This window comes from Lepus europaeus, chromosome 14 (genome assembly GCF_033115175.1).
Source record: "Lepus europaeus isolate LE1 chromosome 14, mLepTim1.pri, whole genome shotgun sequence".
Taxonomy (NCBI): Eukaryota; Metazoa; Chordata; class Mammalia; order Lagomorpha; family Leporidae; genus Lepus; species Lepus europaeus.
In genome coordinates this window covers 13064111-13084118 of record NC_084840.1, presented here as the reverse complement: position 1 = coordinate 13084118, position 20008 = coordinate 13064111, and the positions used below count along the sequence as shown (strand labels likewise).

The window sequence follows — 20008 nt, the reverse complement described above, 5'->3', positions numbered from 1 at the left end:
CCATTTCTCACATTTTTCCCTGGAATTATGGTAAGGATAACTAATTCCCCAAACCTGTTCTCCCACCTTTCTAACCAATTTTCTTTATGTACAACTTCATAACCTTTGATATGGTCATTTCATTGCCCCACTTGAAATCCTTCACTGAGTCCCAAATCATCCAGAATAAAAGCCAAGTCCTACAGTCTGGTGTACATGTAGCCCCTCAGCACTTTTGCCAGCCTGTCTTCAATGTATTACTAATTCCCTGCTTACATTGCATACTGGAGCCCCTGAGAAAAATTGGTAAGATCAGTGGAGCCTTGTGCTCACTGGAGCTTCGCTTCATGAACTTCTTCTGGTTGAGATGCTCTGGCTCTCTTCATCTTCATCTTAAAAAACTCATTCTTCCTTTTAGATTTACCCAAGGCTGCAGCTATTCTAGGAAGATTTCACTAGCCACAGAAATCTAGTTTTAAGCACATAAATATCTACAAACTTTTCAAGAATATGGTATGGAAGTCAGTCTGGAGATTCCTCAGAAACCTGAACATAACCCTACCATACAACCCAGCCATCCCACTCCTTGGAATTTACCCAAAGGAAATTAATTTGGCTAATAAAAAAGCCATCTGCACATTAATGTTTATTGCAGCTCAATTCACAATAGCTAAGACCTGGAACCAACCCAAATGCCCATCAACAGTAGACTGAATAAAGAAATTATGGGACATGTACTCCATAGAATACTATACAGCAGTAAGAAACAATGAAACCCAGTCATTTGCAACAAGATGGAGCAATCTGGAAAACATCATGCTGAGTGAATTAAGCCAGTCCCAAAGACAAATATCATTTGTTTTCCCTGATCGGTGACAACTGAGCACCAAAGGGGTTGAAGTGAAATGGACACTATAAGAAACAATGACCTGATCAGCTCTTGTCCTGACTCTAGATGTACAATGTAATACTTTATCCTTTTTAGTATTTTTTGTTGTTGTTCTAGTACTAGTGGTTGAACTCTGTAATTAACACACAATTATTAGGTGTTTAAATTTTAACTGAAGAGTGATCCCTGTTAAATATAAAAGTGGAAAAAGAGAGGGAGGAGATGTACAATTTGGGACATGCTCAATCGGACTTGCCCCAAATGGTGGCGTTACAAATGTGCCAGGGGATTCCAATACAATCCCATCAAGGTGGCATGTACCAATGCCATCTCACTAGTCCAAGTGATCAATTTCAGTTCACAATTGATGTCTCTGATAGGTCTAAGAGTCAAAGGGATCACACAAACAAGACAAGTGTCTGCTAATACTAACTGATAGAATCAAAAAGGGAGAGAAAGATCCAACATGGGAAGTGGGATACACAGCAGACTCACAGAATGGCAGACGTCCTAAGCAACACTCTGGCCTCAGAATCAGCCCTTAAGGCATTCGGATCTGGCTGAAGAGCCCATGAGAGTATTGTAGGCATGGAAAGCCAAGATACCATGGAAAAGAAAAGAAAAGAAGAAGACCTAAATGAAAGATCTCTGCGAGTGAGATCCCAGTGGAAAGAACGGGGCCATCAAAGAAGGAGGTACCTTTCTCTGAAGGGAGGAGAGAACTTCCACTTTGACTATGACCCTATCGGAATAAGATCAAAGTCAGCGAACTCTAAAGGCTTCCATAGCCCTGGCAACTCATGACTAGAGCCTAGGGAGATTACTGACGCCATGAACAGGAGTGTCAAATTGTTAAGTCAGCAACAGGAGTCACTGTGTGCTTACATCCCATGTGGGATCTGTCCTTAATGTGTTGTCTAATGTGCAGTGATGCTATAACTAGTACTGAAACAGTATTTTTACACTTTGTGTGTCTGCGTGGGTACAAACTGATGAGATCTTTACTAATTATATATTGAATCGATCTTCTGTATATAAAGATAATTGGAAATGAAAAAAAAACCTGGTGTTAAATTGGAAATGGCATAGAAAATTAATTAATTTTTAAAAAAAAAATTATGTAGGATGTCTGTCTTTAATGTGCTGTACACTGTTATTTAATGCTATAACTAGTACTCCAACAGTATTTTTTTTCACTTTGTGTTGCTATATGGGGGCAAACTGTTGAAATCTTTACCTAATATATACTAAACTGATCTTCTGTATATAAAGAGAATTGAAAATGAATCTTGATGTGAATGGAAGGGGAGAGAGAGCGGGAAAGGGGAGGGTTGTGGGTGGGAGGGAAGTTATGGGAGGGGGCAAGCCATTGTAACCCATAAGCTGTACTTCGGAAATTTATATTCATTTAATAAAAGTTTAATAAATGAAAAAAAATTGCAGGCATTTGAGGAGTGAACCAGTGGATGGGAGACCTCTGTCTGTCTCACTGCCTTTCAAATAAATACAAGATAAAATCTTTTTAAAAGCAAAAAAAAAAAGAATATGGTATTTGCTTTGTTAACCACTAACAGAAAAAAAGTAATTTTGTTAGAATTCTTAGGAAGAAAAATGCTTTTCTTTGTATCTCGCCATCAGGTAGACTGGCTCTAGAAAGTGCAAATAATTTGGAGATTTTATACAATGTTAAAAGTGAATTAGAACAGAAATCTCTGTCAAACACGTATTGGTGAAATGAAGTTTGGTGCTATTAAACAAATTCTCAATGACATTCAATACCAAAGCCAAAATCATCAATTGATTATAATGCAATTGATAGGCCAGCAATATGATGACTAAATATATCTTGACTTATTGTTCAGTCCAGACTTTTTTAAAAGTCAAAGATTTATTTGGTTAAATTCAGCAATATTTATACGAAATTTGCCATGCAAATATAAAGCAAGGCCACTTCTTAGAAGTGTTCATTAAAAAATAGGGGGCCAGCGCCGTGGCTTACTTGGTTAATCCTCTGCCTGTGTCACCGGCATCCCATTTGGGCGCTGGGTTCTCGTCCTGGTTGCTCCTCTTCCAGTCCAGCTCTCAGCAGTGGCCTGGGAGGGCAGTGGAGGATGGGCCAAGGGCTTGGGCCCCTGCACCCGCATGGAAAACCAGGAGGACGCATCTGGCTCTTGGCTTCGGATTGGCACAGCGCCGGCCTTGGCGGCCATTTGGAGAGTGAACCAACGGAAGGAAGACCTTTCTCTCTCTCTCTCTCTCTCTCTCTCACTGTCTATAACTCTACCTGTCAAAAAATAAAAATAAAAATAGAATGTCGGGGCTGGCGCTGTGGCGCAGCGGGTTGAAACCCTGGCCTGAAATACTGGCATCCCATATGGGTGCTGATTCTAGTCCCAGCTGCTCCTCTCCCAATCCAGCTCTCTGCTATGGCCTGGGAAAGCAGTAGGAGATGGCCCACATCCTTGGGCCCCTGCACCCACACGGAAGACCTAGAAGAAGGTCCTGGCTCCTGGCTTCAGCTGGACGCAACTCCAGCCATTGTGGCCATCTGGAGTGAACCAGTAGATGGAAGACCTCTCTCTCTCTCCCTCTCTCTGTAACTCTTTCATAAAAATAAAATAAAATAAATCTTTAAAAAATAGAATGTCATCATAATGCATCAGTGGAAATAAATAATGAATACTTGGTTTTAAAAACTAAAAACAAAACAAAAAAACTCACAAAGGTATGTTCTGGAAGTCAGTACTACAACTTGCAGGAGATGCTTAGCATTCTATTTCCACCTGTCAGAGGCAGCTATGATGTAATCATAGTTAAAGCATGGACATCAGTGTCTGAGAACCTAGGTTTGAATCTTAACTCTTTATCTCATGGTAACCTAGGGCATATAATTAAACTTCTTGTATCCTAGTTTCTTCAATTATAAAATGGAAATGATCAGAGTACATAAATGAGGGAGTTGTTTTGAAGGTAAAAGGAGATGACATGCACAAAGAGTTTAAATCTTTTACTCTTTTACAAAGAGTAAGTGCTTGACAATCATTTGCTGTTATTAGTATTTTTATATTCTCTAGATTGGATAATGTTTTGAAATACATATTTTCAAAAAAAAACTAAGAATATTCAAAAAAATTAAAAATAGTAAATATATCTTACCTACACATTGTGGTTTTATTCCACTCCAAATACCATTTTCTGAGCATTGTATTTGCTTATCTCCATCGAGTTTGAGGCCTGAATTACATTCAAACTGTATCACTTGTCCAAAGAAATATTCCTGGTCTGGTTCCAATTCACTGATAATTTTCCCATTCTCTGGTTCTTTCACTGGCAAGCACTTCACAACTGAAAAGATAAATGTAAGTTTCTAATAAATATTTTATAAATAAATATATATTACATATAAATATAAATAATAATAAAATTGAAACACTTCATCTTGAAAAATGTGTATAAATAAAATCATCAGCAAGGGGCTGACGCCATGGCTCACTTGGCTAATCCTCCACCTGTGGTGCCAGCATCCCACATGGGCACCAGGTTCTAGTCCAAGTTGCTCCTCTTCCAGTCCAGCTCTCTGCTATGGCCCGGGAGAGCAGTGGAGGATAGCCCAAGTGCTTGGGTCCTACACCCGCATGGGAGACCAGGAAGAAGCACCTGGCTCCTGGCTTCAGATTAGTGCAGCGCCGGCTGGAGAGGCCATTTTGGGGGTGAACCAATGGAAGGAGGACCTTTCTCTCTGTCTCTCTCTTTCACTGTCTATCTCTATCTGTCAAAAAAAAAAAAAAAATCATGAGCATTCCTAAAAGAGTTAAAAGCAAATTTTATGATAAAATTTATTTTAACAGAAAAATTTGCCCTTAATTTTCCTTTTTTGTCCACAGCAGTGGTAGATTACTTTGAGTACTTCTTTTGATTTTACTAAGCATTTTCCATTTTCTCTAAAGTTGAAATTCAAACTTTATGTTATTGCAAATGATCCTGTTGCTGGTTGAGATGTAAATTCAAGGAATATCTTCCTGACAAATCACTCCAAAGATTCTGACTAAATAAGTCCATTTTAATAACCAAAAATCTCTGTTTTTAACAAACATCACAGGTGATTTCAGTGAAGATGTTCTCTAGAACATTTACCTCTTTCATCTCACTTCCATAGAAAAAAATATTCCATTCACCATTTAGTTGTTTCGAGTGATCATCACATTTTTTCTTCCCTACTGCCTTCTCTTTCTCCACTTACTACTCACCATGTGACCAAGAAATACTATTCTGATTGATCTATTTCTAAAATGACTAGAAATTGGATTATTAGTTCAACACTTGGAAACAGAATCTATATTTTCTCATGCACATTGTTTGTTTCACAGATCAATAAAAAAAAATTAGAGCTCTCTTTTTTCCCTGTCTTTTCAGTAAAACTAAGACCACAGGAAAACCTCCCTTTGTGGGAATGGGGAGAGATCTCAACCATCTTCTCAATTTCAGATGCTTTCATTGGGTCCTAAATTTGGGTAGCTGAAATTCTGATCTTCATTTGCCCACTGATATTTGTATGACTTTCTCATGGTTAGGATCCCAGAGTAAAGAACAATGAATTTTAGATTTCATAATGTCTAATACTTTGACAATTCAATCAGATCTGGCTGTATTTCTGTTTATTAATTGAAACATGAAATAATGTGGCAATTAAGAGGGTGAGATATCTACTCTGTACTCTACTAGAAACCATAAAAATAATTTGAAAAGAAATAATTACAGACTTTCATTTTAATGTTTGATATTTTGAAAACCTCAGTTGTTTTAGACATTTCAATATACCTTATAAATCAATATCATACCTACCTTCACATAAAGGAATATCATTGGTCCATCCATCTACTGCACATTCACGGTAGTCAATGTCACCTAACATTCTATACCTAAGAATCCAAAAAGTAAATGAGCAAACCACAGCAATGAGCTAATATGTGCTTAAATGAACCATTTAAAAAAAAATTATCTAGGTATTTGAAAGGCAGAGCTAAAGAGAGAGAAGAGAGACAGAGAGATCATACATCTGCTGATTCACCCCCCAAAACAGCTGCAACAGCTAGGACTGGCCCAGGCTGAAGTCAGGAGCCAGGAGCTTCCTCCAGGTCTCCCATGTGGGTGCAGGGACTCACGCACTTGGGCCATTCTCTGCTGCTCTCCTAGGCACATTAGCAAGAAGCTGGATTGGAAGTGGAGCAGCTGGATCTCAAACCGGTGCCCATATGGGATGCAGGCATTGCAGACAGAGGCTTAACCCATAGTTTTAGCCCACTGAGCCACAGCACCAGTGCCTTAAATGCAGTTTTAAGCTTAATACCATTTTAAATGTCCAGAAACTCCATTTCAAGGAAAATTAACAGTATATGCATTTTCATTTTTTCCCTATTTTCTTCCTTTATTTTCCCTTTGTTCCTTTTTGCATCCCTCTCTGTTTCCTTCCTTCCTCCCCTTTTCTGTCTTAGATTTCCAAAATTTCTTTCTTCTTTCTCTTTCTTAAATTTTCTTCTTTTGAAAGGCTAGCAAGCCCTCTGGTCCATGGATTTGAAATCATCATAATATTTAGTTCAAGACAAACTCATTATTGTCTTATGCACAGTACTCTTATTTTTTTCATTGAGTCAATGTGATTAATTACCTTCATTAATATAATAACTTCCATAAACAATAACCAAAACCAAAATTAAAAGAATAATGGTAAGAAATAACTAAAAACGTGTTTTCCCATATTTCTTCTTTCCATAATTCTGCTATTTTGTTGACATTTTAGTCTTCCTATATAATAAAAATAAAGTACTAGCCAATCATTCTTAGTGTGTGGTTTATTTTCAGTACTTGTCTCCATCTTTTTCCTATAGTTCCTTTCCTGACTGTGTTCACTGAATCAATTCTGGATATCCCACCCAACTAATATTGAACATATCTAATTGCTGTAACCTGTCAAGACAGCCCAAAATGCTCTATTTGACTACAAGATCCTTGGGGCTGGCACAAAATGTGCCATCATTGTCAGATGCTCCAGAACAAGGTAAAACATTGTCTCAATATTATAATGGACACTAAGGGACAAAAGCATTTTCTCAAAAAATAAATAATAGGGAAACATTCTGATAATGATAGATATTTTTGAAAACAGTATTTTTCATTAATTTCTAAACAATTCTGCATGAACACTTGTTTCCTTCATCTGCAGGTGAGAGGTACTTAGCTCATTGACAGATGAAACAAACGTTTTCTCTCCAAAAATCACTTTGTCGTTTTTATTGTCATTGATCAGTTCCTAATTCTATAAGGGAAGAAAGGTTATTTACAGGACGTAAAGTCAAGCTTTTATCCTTTGTCTGTTATGCAGAGGAAACACAATTATTGATAATTATGTCAATCTTCGAGCTCTTCAAGGCAGAATGTGCCATTTTTCAATAGAGAAAGATTTCCTTGTTTACTCCCCAGAACACTTTCAGATACTCTGCAGAATTTACCCAAGGCCCATAGACACATAGGCATGGAGGGAAGAGATAGACATCGTTCACATGTTGGTGGTTGGGAAAATATAACAGCTCACATTTCTGCAACCCACACAGGCAAAACAGCAGAAAATCTTTTTACAGACTGTGTTCTCAAAACTGCCTTCTCTTAGGTGGTAAAACTAGATTGTCATTCTGAACATCCTGTTAAAGAGTTGATATTCAACTAAACAGATATCCAGAAAAGGAACAGTGGATGAAGGCAAGGGATCCAAAAGGATAAACTGGCTGGCTGGCCGAAATCATGGATATAGTAATCCTGTTTCACCACCAGCTTCCACAGATAAGTCAAACATCCCAACAAAATTCCCCTCAGATAGCTTAAACACTTCCACAGTAAAATTTAAAATAGTATAAAGTTTTCGATTTGCTGATGCTAGATGGCCCAATAACTATTTCATTGACAGACATGTAATTCTTTTGGAGGCTCAAGTTCAATGTTAGAAAAAGTTACTCTTACAGAGCAGCAATAACAGAACTCACAAGATAATGGTGATGGAGAACATTTAAACAGAGCTGAGAGTTAGAGGCAAGTGCATAGCTATTTTTGATCAAGCTATAAATTTTATGAATGATGAGATGGAGAGAATCAAGTGGAAGAAATATGAGTTTTCACTTTCTTTGTCAGGTCAGGGGTTGAACCTAAAGAGGGAAAATTAGCCTAGAATGAAAAATATTTCATAAGTGAAGAGTGAAGAGCTAATTGATTAGTTCAGACTCACGTGGTTTCAACCTATTTGGTTATGTGTGTAAAGTTAGCAGAAATGACTGATGGTTGGGCTAAAAATGCATTTGAAAAAACTCCCTCAGTTGTGACCAAAGAAAGACTAAAGTCATAAGAACCAATGATCATTAGGTACCTACAATATCCAACAATTTCTTCTAAAGGATTCAAGTAGTATAAAAATGTACATAGAAAAATACAATAACATTAGAAGTATACATTAATACAGGTCATTTTACTATTTTGATTATAAATCTTTTATTATACTGACTACATACCCCTTGTTACATGTATAAACAACCTTTGCTCCAAATTCAAACTCATTTCCTACTGTGAGATGAAAAGATCCAAAGGGAGTATCTCCAGGATGTCCACAGGGCTTTTCTAAAATGAAAAAAAAAAGTATATGATATTAATATGTAAAATAGGAAACACATTTTGTATAGGAGTTGAGGCACAAGTATATTGATAGTATAGTAAAGGACAGCACGGGCTATAAGGAAAATTGAAAATGACAAAACTATTATTTTATAATTAGATATAACTATATATGCCTGTTTTGATTTTAGAGCAATACTACCTTTTTTCAAAAAATAATGATGTATTATTCTGTATTTAGGTTATAATGGTGATATAATTCAGAAGGTATTACTACAATGTCACATGCAAATATTTTCTTAATTAAAAGTTTTGTAAATGTCATAAATGTTTGAAGTACTTACTCCGACACACTCTTGCAGGGTTAACAGCCACCCATTCTCCATTCCTGCATGTCATCACAATAGTTCCAAGAGTTCTGTATCCAGGTCGGCATTTATAAACAGCCTGAGTACCCTCTGGGTATGTTTGTTCATTCCATGAACCTGACAGAATTTCTATATTTTTTTTTGGAGGAGGTTCTTTACAATCTGCAGACAATAAAGACAAAATAACTGCTGACAGTAGCCATTAAAATAGGCAGTCCAGTTTTAAAAAAATCTATATGAGTTTACATCTAAATGTTCGTGAAAATGGAATTAAAAGATGTTTATTTTGATGCAAAAACTTTTAAAATACATGAATAGCTTATCCATAATTTATATTTTCCATGGACTTTTTTGAAGACCTCACATATAGTTATAGATCCAACCAAATATGTCTTAATATACATAAAATGTGCATTTCATCTATAAAAATAGAATCTGCATGATTTTTAATAATGTCTACTCTGTAAAAATAACCTAAATAATTTTCCAGATCAATGGATATACTTTAATATTATTAAGAATAATACCTGGCCGGCGCCATGGCTTACTAGGCTAATCTTCCTCCTGTGGCGCCAGCACCCCAGGTTCTAGTCTAAGTTGGGTCGCCGGATTCTGTCCCAGTTACTCCTCTTCCAGTCCAGCTCATTGCTGTGGCCCGGGAAGGCAGTGGAGGATGGCCCAAGTGCTTGGGTCCTGCACCCGCATGGAAGACCAGGAGGAGGCACCTGGCTCCTGGCTTTGGATAGGCGCCACGCGCCGGCCACAGTGCGCCAGCCATAGCGGCCATTTGGGGGGTGAACCAACAGAAAAGGAACACCTTTCTCTCTGTCTCTCTCTCTCACTGTCTAACTCTGCCTGTTAAAAAAATAAAAAGAAAAAAAAGAAAAAAAAGAATAATATGTTAAGAAAAATATTATTCTGAATATGTTAATATGTTAATATTAAGAATAATATTATTCTTAACATTGCACCAATTCTACTGTTTTTCTTTGGTTGGGAAAATATTGGGTCATGTTCTAAGTTCTGCAGAAAAAATAATGACTAAAACAAAGTATTTGTTCTTAAAGTGCTTACTCTCTAGAAAGGGAAGTTAGTCATTAAATAAGTAGTCAGATGAATAATATGCATTAGAGGTAGATAAAATTATTTATAAAATATCCCCTGATAATACAAAATTATTTGGTGACCTTCAAATAGGATAGAATAACTTGGATCACAATATGTTTATGGCAAATTTGGGGGCCAACATGTGACCTAACAGGTTAAGCAATGCTGACAGTCTATGTTGGAGCAGCAGTTCAAGCCCTGGCTGTTAGCTTCCAATCCAGTTCTCTGCTACTTTGCCTAAGGAATCAGTGGAAGATGATTCAAGTACTGGACACCTGCCACTCATGCAGGAGACTCAGATGGAACTACAAGCTCCTAGCTTTGGCCTGGACAAGTGCCAGCCATTGCTAGCACTTGAGAAGTAAACCAGAGGATGGGAGGTTTCTGTGTCTGTCTCCCTGTCTCACTCTCTCTGCTTTTCAAATAAATAAATAAACCCTTTTGTAAAAAAAATAACAAAAAATTGTTTGAATGTGTGTGTGTTTAAAGCAACTTATATGAGCAAAAAGGATTAAACAACTAAACCTAAGTGGGATGGGCCTGCTTTAACCAAACATATGGCAATTTCTACAGCAATTTCTTGCCTGGTTAAGTTTGCTAACTCTGAATATAGATCGAAGGTCAGGCTTTGCCCAAATGGGAAAGAAGAAAAACTTAGGGAGGTGATTAGCTTGACAGAATCTAAAATTTGTGCAGAATCAGGGTGCACTGCTAAAGCCTGGAATTGTCCCAAAGTCTCATAGGAAAAGTTTCAGTAAGAAAAGGGGTTAAAGAAAGGTCTTTCCATAATGATGAAAAGTTAGCTAATCAGAAAGAAATTAAAATGTTATATAACATCTTGTAATAGAGTCACAAATATATATGGAAAGAGACAAATCCAAAATCATATCTGGTGTGCTTCTCTTGAGAATTGATGGGAGAGAAGCAAGAAAAAAATCCATAAGGATATTAAAAAAGGGAAAATATATAATTTACAAAGAATATTATTCCTAAAATATTTCAGAAACACATCAAAGATTTATGAAAATAGGTCACATTGGGTTATACTGTAAGTCAATAAATTTTAAAATATTGAAATTAAATAAAATATATTCGCTGACCCTGAATGTTACAAGAAAAAAATAAAATGACAACAAAAAAATAGTGGGTTTGTCAACTAGTACATCTCTTCCAATGAGTCAATGAACAAATCACAATGAGAGAAAATATTTTGAAGTGAACAATATAAAAAATTCTAAATATAAAGTTTGTAAATCATGTAAATGTAATAGCTAAGATAAAATTAAAGAGGTGGAAAAATGTTCAAAAAGCTAAAGAATTGTAATGATGGAAAAAGATTAATGAATAGATAATAATAAAAAGAAATAAATAAAATGAAACATGATATGTATAAAATATAAATGAATTTAAAAACAAATATGTTCATAAGATAAATAAAATTGATAAAATTCTGGAAACACTGGTCAAATTTTTTAAAAAGAGAAAGCACAAATAATTACATTCAGGAATAAAAATGGAACATCCCTAGAAATCTTACTTTAGAATACTATAAATAGCTGTTTGTCAATACATTTAAAAAATATTGATGAAATAGACAAATTCCTTGAAAAAAAAAAAACACCTTCAACAAAACTGACACAGAAGATTTTTTAAACATCTACAGTGTCATAAACAAAATTTATAAGAAAATAACAGTTTGGAGGAAAATATTGGCTGCACCAGCTCATTCTACAAAGTCTCACCAGTGACAACTAACTTTGCTATTAAAACTTTTCAAGACTAGTAAACACACACACACACAAAAGGAAGGAAAATAGAGAAAAGGTTGAACAAGTCTTTCATGAAAGAGAAAACTCATGTGATCAATAAATTTAAAAAAAAATTACTCAGGGCCAGCGCTGTGGCACAATAGGCTAGGCCTCCTCCTGCAGCGCTGGCATCCTATATGGGTGCCGGTTCATGTCCCAGCTGTTCCTCTTTCAATCCAGCTCTCTGCTATGGTCTGGGAAAGAAGTGGAAGACGGGTCCCTGCACCCGCTTGGGAGACCCTGAAGAAGCTCCTGGCTCCTGGCTTCAGATCGGCCCAGCTCCGATCATTGTGGCCATTTGGGAAGTAAGCTAGTAGGTGGAAGACCTTTCTGTCTCTCCCTCTGTGTCTGTAACTCTACCTCTCAAATAAATAAATAAAATCTTTTTAAAAATTACTTAAACTGGCCTGCTCACTTGGCTAATCCTCCGCCTGCAGCGTCAGCACACCGGGTTCTAGTCCCGGTCGGGGCGCTGGATTCTGTCCCGGTTGCCCCTCTTCCAGTCCAGCTCTCTGCTATGGCCCGGGAAGTCAGTGGAGGATGGCCCAAGTGCTTGGGCCCTGCACCCCATGGGAGACCAGGAGGAAACACCTGGCTCCTCGCTTCCAATCGGCACAGAGCACCGGCCATAGCTGCCATTTGTGGGGTGAACCAACGGAAAGGAAGACCTTTCTCTCTTGTTTCTCTTTCTCTCACTGTCTAAATCTGCCTATCAAAAAAAAAATTACTTAAACTAAAAAAATGAAAATTAAAAACATAATAAGTCACATTTTTGGGGGGAAAATGACAATAGCAAAAATGTTTAAAAGTCTAAAAATCTCAACCTTTGAAAAGAATGTGAAACATTGAGAATTCCTGATGGGAAGGAAGCCCTCACATCAGAAAAGAAATTGAAGATGTACACTGTTTTTTAGCTGGGGTAGCTATAATGAAAATACCATAGGCTGGGTGGCTCAAACAACTCAAATGTTATTTATTATATTTCTGGAGCCTAGGAAGGAGCCTGGTTGGACCCTGGTGAGGGCCATCTAAATGTTTGCGGATGACTGTCATTTTCTTGTATCATCACATGACCTACAGAGAGAGAGAAATAGAAGACAGAGTTCTAATCTGTTCCTCTTCTTAATCTCATCATGGCTCCCTTCACTCATGACTTTATCAAGACCTAATTACATCCCGGAGGCCTCACCTCCTAATACTGTCCTATTTGTGGGTTAACGTTTTGACATATGAATTTGGGGGTGGGAGGTATAAATAAGAAATCTATAATGATTGCTGCTCAGTAGTTGTATTCCTATGAATATGATTGAAAACCTATTCATATGTGAGTCAGCTTTCACGTGTGGCAATGATTACAGTACTACAATTCTTAGTCAAAAATGGAAACAAACCCAATGTCCATTAATGGTTGAAGGGATAAGAATTGATGTTATATGTATTCAATGGAATAATAAAAATCAATGCCACAAACGGAGGTGCACAGAAAGTAACAGTAAGCACAAAGGTGTGTTAATTATAGAATCACTGCCCCTATATAAAATTCAAGAACAGATTTATCCTACTAAGGATGTTAAGGATGTGTATGTAGGCTATGGAACTATGAATGATTAAAAAATGTAATTACCATAAAAATCAAGTTAAATTTTTTCCCCAGAAAAAATACAAGTGTATTGATCTGGAAGAAATTCATAAGAGTTTTCTGTGGATGCTGGGCATATTCTTCTTGAATGTATGATTATAAGTAGTTGTAGTATAGTATATTCATATTTTATTCAGTTGTGTGTACTATATTTCATGATTAAAAATATTAAAGTAATAAAGCAAGCATTTATATACAGCAACTTATTTTTAGTTTTTTCAATAAATTATAATTTTTTACCCAAAAAAGCATATATAATGATTCTCATTTTTGCAAAAGAAAAAAGTAAATGATACAAAGAGGACATAAAATTAATTTCTAAGCTTATGCTGACTGATTTTGTTAATGAGTTTTTTAAAAGATTTATTTTTTACTTATTTGAGAGCCAGAGTTACAGAGAAACAAGGAGAAATAGAGAGAGAGTTTTCCCATGCACTGGTTCACTCCCCAAATGGCCGCAACATCTGGGGCTGTGCCAGGCCAAAGCCAGGAACCAGGAGCTTCTTTCAGGTCTCCTACTTGGATACAGGGGCTGTCTTCCTCTGCTTTTCCAGGCACATTAATAGGGATATGGATCAGAAATGAATCAGCTGGGTCTCAAACCAGCACCCATATGGGATGCTGGTTTTGCAGGAAGAGGCTTACCCTGCTAAGCCATAGCACAGAACCCAGTCACTATTAAGTGTCTGCTGCTGAATTTAGATATAACTACCCTAATATTGCAATGGTTGCATTGTAAAACCCTTCACATTACTTTTAAAAAGTGACAAATTCTGAGATACTTCTCATATCTAAAACATATTTGTTAAATTATTATTTTAATTAGGAAACTCCTTGTCTTACTTGATTTTACAGTAAAAATTGTTTTATCATTGTATTCTTGAATTTGTTTTAAAAAGCCAAGTGGGGAAAAATAATCTGCTAGATAAAATTGCATAATGGAACATAATCATTTGAGTATGTTTTACAGCATTTCATAAAACAAAAATGTGAACCTGTATTTTATGAAACAAAATATACTTGCATGGGCTGTCATACACACTAGTTTTCCTTTGAAGATTATATAAAGTTTTAGCACAATTGTGTTAGTGAATTGTGTAGCATGTGATTTCTCATGAACTATTTTTATAATTTTAGAAAACATAATTTTATTCCACTAGATGGTGCTGATACCCTATCACAAAACTAGCTTCCCTCCTACATACCTGCCACCACCACCACCAAAACCGTGTGTTTTCGTTTTTGTCTTAAAAATGTCCTGCTCATATTTGTACATGGTGAACCTTTGTTTAATTATAAACTGATCTGTGTGTTTTTCACGTTCAAAATTCAGACTAACTTGCTGGTGTTCAGTTAACCAGAAAAATAAATTAGCTAAATTGCACATGTAGAGTTGCAATTATGCAAATATTGTGAGTAGAAAACTATTTTCCACAACTATATTATATTTTGATAAATTTAGCTTCTTTGCTCTTATTAATTTAATGCAACAAAAGAATAAAAGTTTTCCTATCAATTTATGTGACTGAAATTATTTTTATTAAAGTAACGCTTCTATTAAAAAACAAAAAAAAAATCCATCCACATAAACTTTAGCAGTCTCTCAAAAAGTGGATAAACAGAGAAGCAAATGGATCAGTGAAAGAAAACAGAACTAGCTGAAGCCTTTCCGTGTCTGTGCACTATGGATGGAAGAGCACAGAGACAGTATCAGATGTACAAAGTTGGAGAAGACAGGGGACTACTGTTTAATGCCCCTAAAAGTTCTGTTACACAAATTCAGTAAACTCTCACTACTTTAACTCTGTTGCATATCTGGTCTGTGTGTCGTGTGTTTGAATTCATGTTATAGTGTTTGGAGTCCGGAATCACTAGAATCTAAGCCAAAGAAAAACTTCTAAGAATCTCTGAAGAGGCGCTGCCACTGTGGCAAGATGAGTAAAGCTGCCGCCTGCAGTGCTGGCATCACATATGGGTGCCGGTTTGAGTCCTGGCTGCTCCACTTTGTTCCAGCTTTCTGCTATGTCCTGGGAAAGCAGTAGAAGATGGCCCTAGTGCTTGGCCCCTGCATCAGTGTAGGAGATCTGGAAGAAGCTCCTGGTTCCTGGCTTCAGGTTGGCCTAGCTTGGCCATTGTAGCCATCTGGGAAGTGAACCAGCAGATGGAAGACCTCTCTTTCTCTCTCTCTCTCTCTGCCTCTGCCTCACTGTGTCTCTGCCTTTCAAATAAATAAATAAATCTTTTTAAAAAAAAAAAGAATCCCTGAAGAGACATTTCTATAGGACTTTTTTTTTTTTAAGCTATTACATTTTCTGTTGACTAGGTTTATGAGAATCTTGGCACTCCAAAATGTTAAAAGAACTGTGTCAAATCATTTTTTCTTTTTTTTTTATTTTGTATTTTATTTCTGTTCAGTTACTTTACTCTCTCTGGGCCATTTTTATAATATCTCCTTATAATTTTAAGCTCAAATTTAATTATCACCTCTCCTCCCAATTATATCATGCCCTTTTCATGCACTCTGTTCTGAGCACTTGTTCAGGTTGCTAAGAAATAGATAAGGTACACCCCTAGTTAAAGGAGCACAAGTTAGAGTTCCTTGGCAGGATCTCAAAGCCTGGGCAGCTGGTGGATGGTGTAGGAGTAGGGCAGGAAGAGGAGACATCGGGGGAAGAAGGAAACTGGCAAAGACTGCACAACAGGGACTGAGCAAATAAAAATAATCTATGAAGACTTTGGCTTACCCCTTAGCAAACAAAGGCAAAAATAAAGGATATTTTACCATCCTTTTCTGCTTACATTTGGGAACTTACTTCTACTTTAGAATTATTTTAGTTTACAATACTTAAATGTTTCAAAAATTGTAGCATATGCATTCCCAGGATATGCTTAGTTAAAATAAGCAAAGCCTGTCTTGGTATATCTGTCACTCCTGTGCCATTCCTGTGGGCAATTTTTCTACCTCTTCCCATAGTACTCTCTGTAGCATTTCATGCATCAGATCTATTTTACTTAGAAATACTTCATCTTACACAATCATGTCATCTTGTTCCTCTTATCCTCTTCATCATCCTTCTACCCTAAAATTATTGTGTGGAAGTTTTTAGATTATTATAATAATTCACAGTAAATTATAGTGAATTAACTATATTTAACCTCCCTTAAGTATTTATGCAAAGTGTTTGTTATTGCATGTAAATTACAGGTTGGTTGAATTTACGGTAATATCAACATGGAAACTAAATAGCAGGAGAGAAGATACTAAAGGCAATTGGGACACTGAACAACTCTAAGTCACACCATATAAATACCCACACTACTCTGAAAATACAAGTGTTTAGGGAGAAAGAAAAAGAATTCTTATTTATCACATTGAAATTAGAACAAAATTTAGGATAATAAATCATCACCAGTTTTCTGAACTAGACAATTATATATAGCAGTCACACAATATCCTTATAAAGAACAATTTCTATTGATTTATAATTATTTTAAAAAATTTATAAAATTAATTTTTCATGTAGAATTAACTCAAATTTGAAACCATATCGTACTTGAAACAATATAATATATAACAAAATGATTTTTTTCTGTAAGTAAATGGAATCACTCAATCTTTAGTCTACAATGTCACATGTGGTCTGAAAGACATTATTGGCCATCAAACCTCCAACATCAGAAAACATCTCCTTAAGCAACAGAAGTAGGATTTACTTGGACAGGTTTTGGCAAGATTTTATTTATTCACGTTAATCATTCTGGAATTTCTATGGTGTAATTTTACATAGTATACAATTATTAGACCCTAAATCTAAAAGATCTACTTAATGCAACTTGATCATAATAGGTTCCAAAAAGCTGAAACTATGTAGTTTGGCTGCGGAAGTGTTGGTTTAAACTTTGTCCTGTAAATAAATCTCACCCAGTTTTTAGTAGCAGGCGACTCCTTTGAGCCAGGACATTTACAGGAGGGAGCAAGTAATGTTCCTGCACAAAAAGGAATGTGAATGCAGACAATGCATTGCACCTAAAAGCTCCTACTTGTTCCCCCACGTATTACACAGGAAAAAACAAGGCAAGTTGAGTTTATAAGTTCTTCCTGTTGGCTATTCTTCTTTAGTAATGAACAGTATTTTTTGAATCATGTTTACTCTTAACAGGGCTATAGCAAATTGTGAAATGAAACACTGTTATGTCTGATTGGGGTAAGCAGATAGTCTTTCATAGTTTCTCAATGTGATATTCAATGTTCAACGTGGCATACAAAACCAGAAGCAAATGTTGCGGTACCTGGTTTTTAGTTTTAAACTATCAAGGTTTTGAATACGTTTCTGTTAGGTATGGTAAACTGTTGAAACTGATTGAAATCTCAAGGTAGTTTAGTTTCTTAGACTACTTAGCCAACAAGGGATCAGATAGGAGTTCCATTTCCATTGAAAACTCACGGAATGTTTTTCTTGGCTGGCCTGTGCGTTACATGCATTTTCTGAAAATTACAAGGCTAACCTCAGCATTACCTTAATCACTGAAGCTTATCTGTTAGGAAATAATAAGCTTTGTTATTATTTTTACTACAAGTACAGTGTGTTATTGCTCAGTTCACCAGCAGGAACTGATAGCACATCTAAGCACACTGATGAAAAATCAAATACAATGGAAACAAGTCAGCTGGACTCAATTATGTAAAGGTGTTTACATCATTATTATTTAATTATCTCATATATTCTGTAGCACTCTATTTGGATAATATCTCAAATTCTACTTTGTTTGAACTTATTTTAATTATACTTGAATTTTGGCTTTTAAAAATTACCTGGTAAAAACAATTTAAATACTACAAATATTGTATATTCAAGAGCATTTCAACCTAAAATGGTATTTTCATTATAAGAATACATGGAATGCCTCTCTACAAGACTTTTAAGACTATGGCGATATCAATTGTAAGTTATAAATATACTTTTCTTTGAAAAAGTTAAAATTAAATCTTAAATAAATTCAATTATTCATCAATTTGAAGTGTTTTTAAAATGTTAAGAAGCATGTGACTACACTTAAAGCATTTGGTGAAACTTCTAAACATAAAGAGTAAATTACTTTGTATAATAGTTGCAAAGGAAACCATTATGCCAAATTGAAGTTTTCAAAAACATTCATTAAAACGTTTTTAAACTTTACATTAAATAAAATTATAATAATCATATATAGCATTCAAATGAGTTACTTTTATTTTTTAAACTTAACAATGTTAAAAGTCACACAAACGCTAAGCTACAGACTAGTAATTAAATCACATATTCTACACCAAAATTTTATTACCAATGTAAAAAGCATGACTAGCAAATGTTTCATAATAAAGTGGTGGAAAAAAGGTCTCCCTTTTAAACCTTACCTTGTGCTACACAGACAGTGCATATCACAAACCAGAGCACCTTTGCTGGAAGTCTCATTTTGGGGATCGTTAGTGATACTTTGATGAGCTGACACTGCTTACTCCGTCTAGCTTCCCTCTGCTGAAAACTGAAATTAGTGCAGAAAGTATTTGCTCCAAAAGGAAGTTGAAACACAGCTTAGGAAATAGGGGTTGATGCCCCGCCCATCAGAAACTTTTGCAAAGTAAATGAAACCTCAGCCACAAGCTCAGCAATGCCAGAGTTTGATCCCGGTTCTCACTGGCTTCACAGGGAGTGTTAATGCTGTAATCTGCTTTCTGATTTGTTCTTTGTAAACTGGGCTATGTTCTTCTTTGGAACAAGCTCAGGTTCTTGGAATGTGCAAAGTAGCAACAGGTGATATACTCTGGGTTTAATGAACCCTTGATTACTCGGTCATTTCAGGTCTATTGTGTGTAAGCCTCAAAATGAAAACTAATGAAGCTCTTAAAAATCACTTACAGGGGCTGGTGCTGTGGCTAAGTGTGTAAAAGCCACCTCCTGAAGTGCCAGCATCCCATATCGATGCCAGTTCAAGTCCCGGCTGCTCCACTTCCGATCCAGCTCTCTGCTATGGCCTGGGAAAGCAGTACGAGATGGTCCAAATCCTTGGGCCCCTGCATCCACGTGGGAGACATGCAAGAAGCTCCTGGCTCCTGGCTTCAGATTGGCCCAGCTCCAGCTGTTGCAGCTATGAGTGAGCCAGCTAATGGGAGGCTTCTCTTTCTCTACCTCTGCCTCTGCCTCTGCCCTTGCCCCTGCTCCTAGCCCTACTCCTATCCCACCCCTACCCCTACCCCTACCTCTACTCTACCTCTCTGTAACTCTGCCTTTCAAAGAAATAAATAAAATCTTAAAAAAACAATCACTTATGGGGCGGGTGCTGTGCCTCAGTAGGTTGCCATCTGACATGCTAGCATTCCATATGGACTTAGACTGGATTCCTGGTTGCTCCACTTTAAATCCGTCTCCATGCTGATGCACCCAGGGAAAGCAATGGAAGATGGCCCAAGTCCTTGGGCCCCTGCACCCACATGGGATACCCAGAAGAAGCTCCTGGCTTCAGCATGGCCATTGGGGCCATTTGGGGAGTGAATCAGCGGATAGAAAACCTCTCTACTTCTCTCTCTCTC

General features: G+C 36.5%; 1 protein-coding gene across 1 annotated transcript in view; it reads right to left on the bottom strand.

The window, feature by feature from the left end:
* CFH (complement factor H) overlaps window positions 1-19004 on the bottom strand; it is a 117265-nt gene extending 98261 nt beyond the window's left edge. Inside the window, exons 1-5 of the mRNA XM_062210736.1 lie at window positions 18836-19004; window positions 8866-9051; window positions 8422-8527; window positions 5711-5787; window positions 4025-4213 (exon numbers count right to left, since the gene is read on the bottom strand). Of these exons, the coding sequence (XP_062066720.1) occupies window positions 4025-4213; window positions 5711-5787; window positions 8422-8527; window positions 8866-9051; window positions 18836-18893 (616 nt within the window). The 5' untranslated portion in view covers window positions 18894-19004. The remainder of the gene's footprint in view (window positions 1-4024; window positions 4214-5710; window positions 5788-8421; window positions 8528-8865; window positions 9052-18835) is intronic.
* Window positions 19005-20008: the final 1004 nt, after the last annotated feature.